This window comes from Salvelinus fontinalis, chromosome 3 (assembly GCF_029448725.1).
Source record: "Salvelinus fontinalis isolate EN_2023a chromosome 3, ASM2944872v1, whole genome shotgun sequence".
Lineage (NCBI taxonomy): Eukaryota > Metazoa > Chordata > Actinopteri > Salmoniformes > Salmonidae > Salvelinus > Salvelinus fontinalis.
Window position 1 is genome coordinate 1,099,446 of NC_074667.1, and position 14,623 is coordinate 1,114,068.

The window sequence follows — 14,623 nt, forward strand, 5'->3', positions numbered from 1 at the left end:
TATACACACAGCCTGGGAGACACAGACAGGTCACTATATATACACACAGCATGGGAGACACAGACAGGTCACTATATATACACACAGCATGGGAGACACAGACAGGTCGCTATATATACACACAGCATGGGAGACACAGACAGGTCACTATATATACACACAGCCTGGGAGACACAGACAGGTTACTATATATACACACAGCATGGGAGACACAGACAGGTCACTATATATACACACAGCCTGGGAGACACAAAAACACACACATTCCCCGCCTCTCCTCCTACCCAGTTTGTTCATACAGGCGTGCAGCCTAGTCTCCAGCAGTAGCACTCTCTGTTGAAGTTCTTCATAGTCGTAGGCCCCCACCTCCTCCTGAATGGCTGTCAGGATGATTGACAGGTTAAGGACTTCCCCTCGGAGCACGGCCAGGGTCTGGAGGTCTAACCTGTACTGGTCAATCACCGACAACAGGGGGCGCAGCTGAGACATCTGACCCTTCAACTCCTAAAGGATGGAGGAGAGGAGAGGAGGATGAGAAGGAGAGGAGAGGAGAAGGAGAGATAGAGGAGAGGAGAAGGAGATATAGAGAAGAGGGAGATGAGAAGGAGAGGAGAGATAGAGGAGAGGAGAGGAGAAGGAGATGAGAGGAGAGGAGAGGAGAGGAGAGGAGAAGAGAAGAGAAGAGAAGAGAAGAGAGGAGAGGAGAGGAGAGGAGAGGAGAGGAGAGGAGAGGAGAGGAGAGGAGAGGAAATGAGAGATAGAGGAGAGGAAAGGAGAGGAGAGGGAGATGAGAAGGAGAGAAAGAGGAGACCATCCTACCTATACTAGATTACGGAGACACGCTAGATTACGGAGACACAGACAAAATGCCTTAGATAGCTCTTTCGTCCCACCCCACACACATGCAGAGACCTCACCTGGCTTCACTTGTCCCTCCTGAGACGAAACCTCTCTCATCGTCACTCAATGCCTAGGTTTACCTCCACTGTACTCACATCCTACCATATCCTTGTCTGTACATTATGCCTTGAATCTATTCTATCACACCCAGAAATATGCTCCCGTTATTCTCTGTCCCCAACACACTAGACAACCAGTTCTTATAGCCTTTAGCCGTACCCTTATCTTACTCCTCCTCTGTTCCTCTGGTGATGTAGAAGTTAACCCAGGCCCTGCAGCCCCCAGTTCCACTCCTATTCCCCAGGCGCTAACATTTGTTGACTTCTGTAACCGTAAAAGCCTTGGTTTCATGCATGTTAACATTAGAAGCCTCCTCCCTAAGTTTGTTTTATTCACTGCTTTAGCACACTCCGCCAACCCTGATGTCCTAGCCGTGTCTGAATCCTGGCTTAGGAAGGCCACCAAAAATTCTGAAATGTTCCTCCCCAACTACAACATTTTCCACCAAGATAGAACTGCCAAAGGGGGTGGAGTTGCGATCTTCTTCAGAAACAGCCTGCAGAGTTCTGTCATACTATACAGGTCTGTGCCCAAACAGTTCCAGCTTCTACTTTTAAAAATCCACCTTTCCAGAAAAAAGTCTCTCACTGTTGTTATTGACCCCCCTCAGCCCCCAGCTGTGCCCTAGACACCATACGCAAACTGATTGCCCCCCATCTATCTTCAGAGTTTGTACTGTTAGGTGACCTAAACTGGGATATGCTTAACAACCCGGCCGTCCTACAATCTAAGCTAGATGCCCTCAATCTCACACAAATTATCATGGAACCTACCAGGTACAACACTAAATCTGTAAACACGGGCACCCTCATAGATATCATCCTGACCAACCTGCCCTCTAAATACACCTTCAACCAGGATCTCAGCAATCACTGCCTCATTGCCTGCATCCGTAATGGGTCCTCGGTCAAACGACCACCCCTCATCACTGTCAAACGCTCCCTAAAACACTTCAGCGAGCAGGCCTTTCTAATCAACCTGGCCCGGGTATCCTGGAAGGATATTGACCTCATTCCGTCAGTAGAGGACGCCTGGTTATTCTTTAAAAGTGCTTTCCTCACCATCTTAAATAAGCATGCCCGAATTCAAAAAATGTAGAACTAAGAACAGATATAGCCCTTGGTTCACTCCAACCTGACTGCCGATGACCAGCACAAAACAAAATGGTGGCGTACAGCATTAGCATCGAGTAGCCCCTTTATGCAACTTTTCAGGGAAGTTAGGAACCATTATACACAGGCAGTTAGGAAAGCAAAGGCTAGCTTCATGAAACAGAAATTTGCATCCTGTAACACAAACTCCAAAAGGCTCTGGGACACTGTAAAGTCCATGGAGAATAAGAGCACCTCCTCCCAGCTGCCCACTGCACTGAGGCTAGGAAACACTGTCACCACCGATAAATCTATGATAATCAAACATTTCAATAAGCATTTTTCTACGGCTGGCCATGCTTTCCACTACCCTGGTCAACAGCTCTGCACCCCCCACAGCAACTTGCCCGAGCCTCCCCATTTCTCCTTCACCCAAATCCAGATAGCTGATGTTCTGAAAGAGCTGCAGAATCTGGACCACTATAAATCAGCCGGGCTAGACAATCTGGACAATTTCTTTCTAAAATGATCCGCCGCAATTGTTGCAACCCCTATCACTAGCCTGTTCAACCTCTCTTTAGTATCTTCTGAGATCCCTAAAGATTGTTAAGCTGCCGCGGTCATCCCCCTTTTCAAAGGGGGTGACACTCTAAACCCAAGCTGTTACAGGGTAGGATATATCTATTTATATCCTACCCTGCCTTTCTAAAGTCTTCGAAAGCCAAGTTAACAAACAGATCACCGACCATTTAGAATCCCACCATACCTTTTCCGTTATGCATTCTGGTTTCCGAGCTGGTCATGGGTGCACCTCAGCCACGCTAAAGGTCCTAAACGATATCATAACCGCCATCGATAAGAGATTTCGCAACAAAGCATCCTTCATTCATGCTGCCAAACATACCCTTGTAAAACTGACTATCCTACTGATCCTTGACTTTGGCGATGTCATTTACAAAATAGCCTCCAACACTGCTCAGCAAATTGGATGCAGTCTATCACAGTGCCATCCGTTTTGTCACCAAAGCCCCATATACTACCAACCACTGCAAACTGTATGCTCTCGTTGGCTGGCCCTCGCTTCATATTCGTCGCCAAACCCACTGGCTCCAGGTCATCTATTAGTCTTTGTTAGGTAAAGCCCCGCCTTATCTCAGCTCACTGGTCACCATAGCAACACTCACCCGTAGCACGCGTTCCAGCAGGTATCTTTCACTGGTCACCCCCAAAGCCAACTCCTACTTTGGCCGCCTTTCCTTCCAGTTCTCTGCTGCAAATGATTGGAACGAATTGCAAAAATCACCACAGCTTATATCTCCCTCACTAAATTTAAGCATCAGCTGTCAGAGCAGCTTACCGATCATTGCACCTGTACATAGCCCATCTGTAAATAGCACATCCAACTACCTCATCCCCATATTGTTATTTCCTCCTTTGCTCCTTTGCACCCCAGTATCTCTACTTGCACATTCATCTTCTGCACATCTATCACTCCAGTGTTTAATTGCTAATTACCTCCCCAATCTTATTACATTTGCATACACTGTACATAGACTTTTCTATTGTGTTATTGACTGTACGTTTGCTTATCTCATGTGTAACTCTGTGTTGTTTGTGTCACACTGCTTTGCTTTATCTTGGCCAGGTCGCCGTTGTAAATGAGAACTTGTTCTCAACTGGCCTACCTGGTTAAATAAAGGTAAAATAAAAAAATAAAAAATAAAAAATAATTTATAGATCAGCAGGTAAGGGTGCTCTCGAGTGGCTAGATGTTCTTTACCATTCGACCATCAGATTTGCAACCAATGCTCCTTATAGGACACATTTTGCACTCTATACTCCTCTGTAAACTGGTCGTCTCTGTATACCCGTCGCAAGACCCACTGGTTGATGCTTATTTATAAAACCCTCTTAGGCCTCACTCCCCTCTATCTGAAATATCTACTGCAGCCCTCATTCTCCACATACAACACCCATTCTGACAGTCACATTCTGTTAAAGGTCCCCAGAGCACACACATCCCTGGGTCGCTCATCTTTTCAGTTTGCTGCAGCTAGCGACTGGAACGAGCTGCAACAAACACTCAAACTGGACAGTTTTATCTCAATCTCTTCATTTAAAGACTCAATCATGGACACTTACTGACAGTTGTGGCTGCTTTGCGTGATGTATTGTTGTCTCTATCTTCTTGCCCTTTGTGCTGTTGTCTGCGCCCAATAATGTTTGTACCCTGTTTTGTGCTGCTACCACGTTGCGTTGCTACCATGTTGTTGTCATGTTGTGTTGCTACCATGCTGTGTTGTCATGTGTTGCTGCCTTGCTATGTTGTTGTCTTAGATCTCTCTTTATGTAGTGTTGTGTTGTCTCTCTTGTCGTGATGTGTGTTTTGTCCTATATTTATATTTTATTTATTTTTAATCCCAGCCCCCGTCCCCGCAGGAGGCCTTTTGCCTTTTGGTAGGCCGTCATTGAAAATAAGAATTTGTTCTTAACTGACTTGCCCAGTTAAGTAAAGATGAAATAAAAAATAAATAAATACAAACAACACGTTGAGTCCATAAATTATGTAATATGCCAGGGAGATATGATATACTGTAGCTAAGAAAGTAATACTAAGTATATGTTGTGAAGTAAGATGTTAGTAGCCCATGTGTCTCACCCTAATAATTTGGTCCCTTTCCCCCTCATAACATAGCCTTCTGTTCTGACTTGGTGGTGTACATGTAGCCTATAGCCTGTTTTAGAGAAATGTTGTCACGCCCTGGCCTTAGTATTCTTTGTTTTCTTTATTATTTTAGTTAGGTCAGGGTGTGACATGGGGAATGTTTGTGTTTTGTTGGTTTTGGGTGTTTTTTATGGTAAAGGGGTTGTTGTATAGTATATGGGTTTGTGTGGAGTACATGTGTCTAGTGTTGTCTATGTATGTTTAGTGGTCTAGGAGAGTCTATGGTTACCTGAATGAGTTCCCAATTAGAGACAGCTGATTTCGGTTGTCTCTGATTGGGAGCCTTATTTAGGGTAGCCATGGGCTCTCATTGGTTGTGGGTAATTGTCTATGTCAGAACGTTTGTAGCCTGTGTGTGTGTGCACACGACGTTTATTAGCTTCACGATCGTTTGTTGTTTTGTATAGTTTGTATTAAGTGTTTCGTGTTTATTTTTCGTCATCTTTTAAAATAAAAGAAGATGGCTTATTTTCCTAAAGCTGCGTTTTGGTCCATCAATCCTCCACACGATCGTGACAGAATTACCCACCATCGGACCAAGCAGCGGAAAACAAAGCAACAGCAGCAATGTCAAGACTCCTGGACGTGGGAGGAAATTCTAGACGGGAGAGGACCCTGGTCACAGCCAGGGGAATATCACTGCCCCAAGGCAGAGATGGAGGCAGCACGGCGACACGGGAGGAAGCCCAAGAGACAGCACAAAAATTTTTTTGGAGGGGGGCACTTGGAGCAGTCGGCGAAGTTGAGGGGTGAGTCTGAGTGGGTCGAGGAGTTATTGGACAGATTGGAGGAGAGTGAACGAAGGGGAGATTATGAGACATTCGAAGAGTTGTTGACGAAATTGGAGGAGAGTGAAGAGAGAGAGCTGTTGGTTTGGCAGAGTATGCAATGCATTCTCCCTGAGGAGCGTATTAGCTGTCCGATGCCACCTGTGTCAGTTCCTCGTACTCAGCCTGAAACTTGTGTTAAAATTCCGGAACATTTGATGCCGGCTATACACACCAGGTCTCCAGTACACCTTCACAACCCGGTGTGTCCTGTTCCTACTTTTTGCACTCATCCTGAGATGCATGTCCCCAGCCCTGTACCACTAGTTCCGGCACCAAGCACTAGGTCTAAGGTGCGTCCCCAGAGCCCTTTACGCACTGTTCCTGCTCCCCGCACTAGCTTTGAGGTGCGTGTTTCCAGCCCATTACCACCAGTGCCTACACCACGCATCAAGCTTCCTGGGTGTCTCCAGAGCCCTGTTCTTCCTCCACGTACTAGCCCTGTGGTGCGTGTCTCCAGCACATTACCACCAGTGCCTACACCACGCACCAAGCCCTCTGTGTCTCCAGAGTCCTGTACGCACTGTTCCTTCTCCCCGTACTCGCCCTGATGTGTGGGTCCTCAGCCCGGTACCACCAGTACCGGTACCACGCACAAGGCCTATAGTACGCCTTGAGAGTCCAGTGTGCCCTGTTGTTGCTCCCCGCACTAGCCTTGAGATGCGTGTCCCTAGCCCGGTACCACCAGTTCCGGCACCACGCACTAGGCCTAATGTGCGTCTCCAGGGTCCAGTATGCCCTGTTCCTTCTCCCCGCACTAGCCCTGAGATGCGTGTCCCCAGCCCGGTGCCACCAGTCCCGGCACCACGCACCAGGCCTACAGTGCGCCTCAGCCGGCAGGAGTCTGCCGTCTGCACGGGGATGACTGAACTGCCCGTCTCCCCAGCGCCATCTGAGCCATCCGTCTCCCCAGCGCCATCTGAGCCATCCGTCTCCCCAGCGCCATCTGAGCCGCCCGTCTGCCATGAGCCTGCAAAGCCGCCCGTCTGCCATGAGCCTGCAAAGCCGCCCGTCTGCCATGAGCCTACTGAGCCGTCCGCCAGACAGGAGCCGCTAGAGCCGCCAGCCAGACAGGAGCCGCTAGAGCCGTCCGTCAGACAGGAGCTGCCAGAGCCGCCAACCAGACAGGATCTGCCAGAGCCGCCAACCAGACAGGATCTGCCAGAGCCGCCAACCAGACAGGATCTGCCAGATCAGTCAGCCAGCCATGAGCAGCCAGATCCGTCAGCTAGCCAAGAGCAGCCAGATCCGTCAGCTAGCCATGAGCAGCCAGATCCGTCAGCTAGCCATGAGCAGCCAGATCCGTCAGCTAGCCATGAGCAGCCAGATCCGTCAGCCAGCCATGAGCAGCCAGATCCGTCAGCCAGCCATGAGCAGCCAGATCCGTCAGCCAGCCATGAGCAGCCAGATCCGTCAGCCAGCCATGAGCAGCCAGATCCGTCAGCCAGCCATGAGCAGCCAGATCCGTCAGCCAGCCATGAGCAGCCAGATCCGTCAGCCAGCCATGAGCAGCCAGATCCGTCAGCCAGCCTTGAGCAGCCAGATCCGTCAGCTAGCCATGAGCAGCCAGATCCGTCAGCTAGCCATGAGCAGCCAGATCCGTCAGCTAGCCATGAGCAGCCAGATCCGTCAGCTAGCCATGAGCAGCCAGATCCGTCAGCTAGCCATGAGCAGCCAGATCCGTCAGCCAGCCATCGGCCGTCCCTCAGTCCGGAGCTGCAGTCCCTCAGTCCGGAGCTGCAGTCCCTCAGTCCGGAGCTGCCGTTCCTCAGTCCGGAGCTGCCCCTTATCCTGGTACTGCCCCTTATCCTGGGGCTGTCCCTTACCCTGGTACTGCCCCTTAGTTCGGAACTGCCCCTTACCCTGGTACTGCCCCTTACCCTGGTACTGCCCCTTAGTCCGGAGCTGCCCCTTAGTCCGGAACTGCCCCTTAATGCAATGGGGTTAATGTGGAGAGGGGTCATTTTGAGGAAGCTAAGGAGGTGGTTAGGGACTGTGGTGACGTGGGGACCACGACCAGAGCCGGAGCCGCCACCGTGGATGGAAGCCCACCCAGACCCTCCCCTAGACTGTGTAATGGTGCGCCCGGAGTTCGCACCTTAAGGGGGGGGTTATGTCACGCCCTGGCCTTAGTATTCTTTGTTTTCTTTATTATTTTAGTTAGGTCAGGGTGTGACATGGGGAATGTTTGTGTTTTGTTGGTTTTGGGTGTTTTTTATGGTAAAGGGGTTGTTGTATAGTATATGGGTTTGTGTGGAGTACATGTGTCTAGTGTTGTCTATGTATGTTTAGTGGTCTAGGAGAGTCTATGGTTACCTGAATGAGTTCCCAATTAGAGACAGCTGATTTCGGTTGTCTCTGATTGGGAGCCTTATTTAGGGTAGCCATGGGCTCTCATTGGTTGTGGGTAATTGTCTATGTCAGAACGTTTGTAGCCTGTGTGTGTGTGCACACGACGTTTATTAGCTTCACGATCGTTTGTTGTTTTGTATAGTTTGTATTAAGTGTTTCGTGTTTATTTTTCGTCATCTTTTAAAATAAAAGAAGATGGCTTATTTTCCTAAAGCTGCGTTTTGGTCCATCAATCCTCCACACGATCGTGACAAATGTAATCATTGAATATTGTAACAGCTTTCACTGTCTGCTTATATGCCCCCTTTATTTATACTACAGTTCTGACTTGGTGTACAGGGAGAATACTGTTAGAACGGCCCATGTTCTGAATTCTGTCGCTGTACATTTCAAATGAGCTGAACAAATAGTTATATTGACTACGTCCGTCCTAGCTCACTCATTAATGTCTTAATTTAAATTACGGATCGCCTCTTATCCGCTTGTCGTCCCCTTATGCCATAGTTTGTACATCTCAATTGTCAATAGAAACCACATTTGTTTACGCAAGTCAACCATATCAGCTGTTGTTGTTTTTAAAGGCAATAAATGAGGCTGAACGAACTGTTTCGCTGCCAGACAAGGCTGCGCTGATATTTATATTTATTTATTTTATTGAGCCTATATTTAACTAGGCAGGTGTAGCAGTGGTAAAGGTTCACTACATGGTGCTATAAAAGAAAGCTCTCCTGACAGCTTCATGTAGAGGCCCTAACAGTTTATGGGCACAGTTTGTCACCATTATAGTGCAATGAATGTATTGTTTAGTGTTGTGTTGTGTAGTGGCTTTGCTGGCATGTATCTAACATTATTTATGTATTGCCCCACCAAGATATACATGCTAAAATCCCCACTGAAATGGAGAGAGAGAAAGAGGGTTGGAGAGAGAGAAAGAGGGTTAGAGAGAGAGAGAAAGAGGGTTGGAGAGAGAGAAAGAGGGATAGAGAGAGAGAAAGAGGGTTGTAGAGAGAGAAAGAGGGATGGAGAGAAAGAAAGAGGGATGGAGAGAGAGAAAGAGGGATGGAGAGAGAGAAAGATGGTTGGAGAGAGAGAAAGAGGGATGGAGAGAGAGAAAGAGGGTCGGAGAGAGAGAAAGAGGGATAGACAGAGAGAAAGAGGGTTGGAGAGAGAGAAAGAGGGATGGAGAGAGAGAAAGAGGGATGGAGAGAGATAAAGAGGGTTGGGGAGAGAGAAAGATGGATAGAGAGAGAGAAAGAGGGATGGAGAGAGAGAAAGAGGGATGGAGAGAGAGAAAGAGGGATAGAGAGAGAGAAAGAGGGTTGGAGAGAGAAAGAGGGTTTGAGAGAGAGAAAGAGGGTTGGAGAGAGAGAAAGAGGGTTGGAGAGAGAGAAAGAGGGATAGAGAGAGAGAGAAAGAGGGTTGGAGAGAGAGAAAGATGGACAACATTAGGTGAAGATATCATCACCCCAGGAGAACCCCCACACACACACACACACACACACACACACACACACACACACACACACACACACACACACACACACACACACACACACACACACACACACACACACACACACACACACACACACACACACACACACACACAGTTAAAGGCCATACCTTGCTGTCAGTAAAACAGCGTTTGGTGGATAATCCCTCTCCTGCTATCTTCTCTTCTTCAACTACCTCTCCAACCCTCTCTTCTCTCTCTCGCTCTAATCTCTCACTCTCTTTATCACTCTAATGCTCCCTCTATTAAATTCATCTCTCTCTCTCTCTCTCTCTCTCTCTCTCTCTCTCTCTCTCTCTCTCGCTCTCTCTCTATCTGCCCTTCAGTTCTCCTCAGCAAAAACATTGAAAAGCATTAGATCTCTCTTTCTCTCTGACATTCTCTCACTCCAGCCCTCCAGATCTCTCATCTCTTCTCCCTCCTCTTCCTTCCCCTCTTTCTCTCTCCCCAACCTGGTCTCAGAGCATTTAGTATTATTCTGTATGTAAATCCGAATCACTCTATTCAGTATAGTATGTTATGTTTCGTATGATATGTTACGTTTCCTATGGTATGTTACGTTTCGTATGATATGTTACGTTTCGTATGGTATGTTACGTTTCGTATGATATGTTACGTTTCGTATGGTATGTTACGTTTCGTGTGGTATGTTACGTTTCGTATGATATGTTTCGTTTCGTATGGTATGTTACGTTTCGTAGGGTATGTTACGTTTCGTATGGTATGTTACGTTTCGTATGGTATGTTACGTTTCGTATGATATGTTACGTTTCGTATGGTATGTTACGTTTCGTATGGTATGTTACATTTCGTATGGTATGTTACGTTTCGTATGGTATGTTACGTTTCGTATGGTATGTTATGTTTCGTATGATATGTTACGTTTCGTATGGTATGTTACGTTTTGTATGATATGTTACGTTTCGTATGATATGTTACGTTTCGTATGATATGTTACGTTTCGTATGGTATGTTACGTTTCGTATGGTATGTTACGTTTCATATGGTATGTAATAGTTTGTGGATGTTACGAAGGACAATTCGTATTATATGTTATAAATTTGATAAACATACAATATGTTACAAATTTGCAAAACGTACTATATGCTACAAATTAGAAAAATGTATGATATCTTATGAATTCTAGCTAGGTGGCTTGGTGGCTAACATTAGCTAGGCTAGAGGTTAAGGTTATGGTTAAATGTAGGTGTTACGTTAAAAGGTTAAGGATGGGGTTAAATGTAGGTTTTAAGGGTTATTACGGTTAGGGTTAAATGTAAGTGTTAGGTTAATCTTGCGACTATAGGGGGTGCTGTTTCAAATTAGCATAATTGTCTCTACAGATGAAACGGCTTCCTACTCAATTCTTGATCGTACAATATGCATATTATTACTATTATTGGATAGAAAACACTCTCTAGTTTCTATAGCCGTTGGAATTTTGTCTCTGAGTGGAACATAACTCATTCTACAGCAATTTCCCTGACATGGAGTCAGATTTCACACACTTTGGCCCCTGATCTGAAGTCAGTTTAAAGGCCACTGTAAATGCTATGAGGATACGGACACTGCTTACGTCTTCCCCTGGATGCCTTTACGTGATGACGCTTTGAATGGTATCGATTGCGCAATCACAGCCACTATAAAAGAAAAAAACCTGTAGGTAGGAACTCTTTTCCAGCTGCGCCGGACGCGCGGTGGACACCGCCCTGCTCTTTTTCCAAGCATTAGTGTAGCCAGTAATATTTCTCCGGTCATGTTTTCACCCATTATAGGTGTTAACAGCATCATAAGGTAGTTAATTTGAACCGTTGTATAGCAATTTATATCCTTTTAGTGCGATTTTGAGGCATTGCTTTGTCGTGCACTTTGACGCGCTGGGCACATTTCGGGCTCCCGGTCGTACGTTAGTGGGCATTTCGACGGACAAGTGGACATCTTTCGACCAAAAGAAGATTAGACCCAAGAAAGGATTCTTTGCCCAAGATTCTGATGGAAGAACAGCTCACAGTAAGAACAATTTATGATGATAAATCGTGTTTCTGTCGAAAAATGTTAAAGCTTACGCCGCCATCTTGTTTTGTATAGCTTCGCTTGGCGCAACCTGTATTGAAAAGTAAGGATAATTTAAAAAATGTAAATCAGCGATTGCATTAGAACTAATTTGTCTTTCGATTCCTGTCAACCCTGTATTTTTTATTCAAGTGTATGATTAGCTATTGATTAAACTAGATCACTCAAAGATGGCGACCGACATTTCCAGGCTTGTTTTGCTACTATTTTCATTGTATAACCACGTTTTTTTATGGCTAAATATGCACATTTTCGAACAAACTGTATATGTATGTTGTAATATGATGTTACAGGAGTGTCATCTAAAGAATTCTGAGAAGGTTAGTGAAAAAATTAATATATTTTGGCGATGATATGATATCGCTCTCTTTGGCTAGAATCAGTGCTCGGGTAACGTTTGCGTATGTGGTATGCTAATATAACGATTTATTGTGTTTTCGCCGTAAAACACTTAGAAAATCTGAAATGTTGTCTGAATTCACAAGATCTGTGTCTGTCCATTGCTATGTGCTGTGTATTTTTAAGAAATGTTTTATGATGAGTAAATTGGTAATACAGGTTGCTGTCTGTAGTAATTCTAGGAGCTTTGGTGAGATTTGTGATGCTGGCTGCAATGGCAAACTATGATTTATACCTGAAATATGCAAATTTTTCTAACAAAACCTATCCTATACCATAAATATGTTATCAGACTGTCATCTGATGAGGTTTTTCTTGGTTAGTGGCTATCAATATCTTAGTTTAGCCGAATTGGTGATAGCTACTGGTGTTGAGAGAAAATGGTGGACAAAGAAAAAGGGTGTCTTTTGCTAACATGGTTAGCTAATAGATTTACATATTTTGTCTTCCCTGTAAAACATTTTAAAAATCTAAAATGGTGACTTTATTCACAAGATCTGTATCTTTCATTAGGTGTCTTGGACTTGTGATTTAATGATATTTAGATGCTACTATTTAATTGTGACGCTATGCTAGCGATGCTAATCAGTGTGTGGGGGGGGGGGGAATGCTCCCGGATCCGGGGTAGAGGCTTGTTAGAGGTTAACCCTTTAAGCTAACCCTTCCCCTGACCCTAACCTTAACCCTTTTAGCTAACTTCTCCCCTAAACCTAACCTTAACCCGTTTAGCTAACCCCTCCCCTAACCATAACCTTAACCCGTTTAGCTAACCCTTCCCCTAACCCTAACCTTAACCCTTTTAGCTAACCCTTCCCCTAACCATAACCTTAACCCTTCTAGCTAACCCTTCTCCTAACCATAACCTTAACCCTTTTAGCTAACCCTTCCCCTAACCCTAACCTTAATCAACCCTTTAAGGTTATGGTTAGGGGAGAAGTTAGCTAACATCCTAAGTAGTTGCTAGTAGTTGAAAAGTTGCTAATTATCTAAAATGCTAAAGTTGTCTGTGATGAGATTCGAACTCACAACCTTTGGGTTGCTAGACGTTTGAGTTATACGTCAACCCATCCACCCCGACCAATGGCCCCTACTTTCTATTTTCCCTTCAATGAAAATTACACCCCAAAACTATCTTTTGGTATTTGTTTCATTGGTCTATTGTTGACATAGTCCCAAAATGTATTTCTTGTCAGCAATCAAGTTTCAAGATATGTAACTTTCAAAATACAGAAATCATCCCCGTATGATGGATTTTGCATCATATGATGTTTAATGCATCATCATCATACAGGATGATGCAAAGTGCATCATTCGGGGATGATTTTTGTATTTTGAAAGATTTTGAAAGAAACAAACAAATGTCAGGTAGATAGTTAGCTACAGTTACCCAGAGCAGGCTAGCTAGTTTTATAGTCTGGTCATTTATTCCAATATATTTCAGAATTCCCCAAAATATGTTTATGAAGCTAGCTACGTTTTATAGGGTCCTCAATACGAGACGAAGCCTGATAATGCAGCTTTTGTTGATTAAATATGACACTTTGCGGCCACCGGAGTAATGACACGTGACTACAGTTTGCACAAATGATCATAGTTCTTTAATCGCTCCCTCTAAATCCACCAGGCCGATGGGTTAACGTTAGTGAACTGGACCTCCACCTGAGATGACAATCAAACTGCATCTGGTTTCCATGGTGATTCCCCCAAGGGAAAGGGGCTACGCGCGAGGGCTGAGGTGGACGTATTTGGACTGCAGTCCAGGTTTCACAACATCTGTAACAACCACCGTGTTCTCATTGGGTTTCCAGGTAGTGTAATAACACAATGTACCCGCCATGTTTTCCCAGCAAACCAACATTTGGTTCTGTGAATGTTCTCATTGGGTTTCCAGGTAGTGTAATAACACAATGTACCCGTCATGTTTTCCCAGCAAACCAACATTTGGTTCTGTGAATGTTCTCATTAGGTTTCCAGGTAGTGTAATAACACAAAGTACCCGTCATGTTTTCCCAGCAAACCAACATTTGGTTCTGTGAATGTTCTCATTGGGTTTCCAGGTAGTGTAATAACACAATGTACCCGTCATGTTTTCCCAGCAAACCAACATTTGGTTCTGTGAATGTTCTCATTGGGTTTCCAGGTAGTGTAATAACACAATGTACCAGTCATGTTTTCCCAGCAAACCAACATTTGGTTCTGTGAATGTTCTCATAACACAAATATTGTCCATTCGTGGAGATGATTATGGAATGTTTGTATAAAACATGTATAGATCATTTTCATGATGTTACAAGAACGCTCCTATAAGACATTTCATCTGTTGTTTAAACGTTCCCAGAAAGTTTCATAAGGTTAAGGGAACAGTCTGGTGGGAACGTTGTGGGGACGTCACAAAATATGGAAACACATGGAAACACATAATTCCACAAGTGTGTTTTGGGAACATAGAGAGAACATACTGTATCTTTTGTGATGTCCCCGCACACACACACACACACACACACACACACACACACACACACACACACACACACACACACACACACACACACACACACACACACACACACACACACACACACACAAACCTAATGAAACATTCTGGGAACCTTTAAAGAACAGAATAAATGTGTTCTATGAACGTTGTTGCAACGTCAGGTGAAGGTTTTATACAAACATTCTA

The 14,623-nt window shown here is 45.0% G+C and overlaps 1 protein-coding gene across 2 annotated transcripts in view; it reads right to left on the bottom strand.

The window, feature by feature from the left end:
* The window catches only part of LOC129835584 (noelin-2-like), a 74,120-nt gene that overhangs the window by 31,795 nt on the left and 27,702 nt on the right, over window positions 1-14,623 (bottom strand). For both annotated transcript variants that reach the window (XM_055901292.1, XM_055901287.1), the window contains exon 4: window positions 285-504. In XM_055901292.1, coding sequence (XP_055757267.1) covers window positions 285-504 — 220 coding nt within the window. The remainder of the gene's footprint in view (window positions 1-284; window positions 505-14,623) is intronic.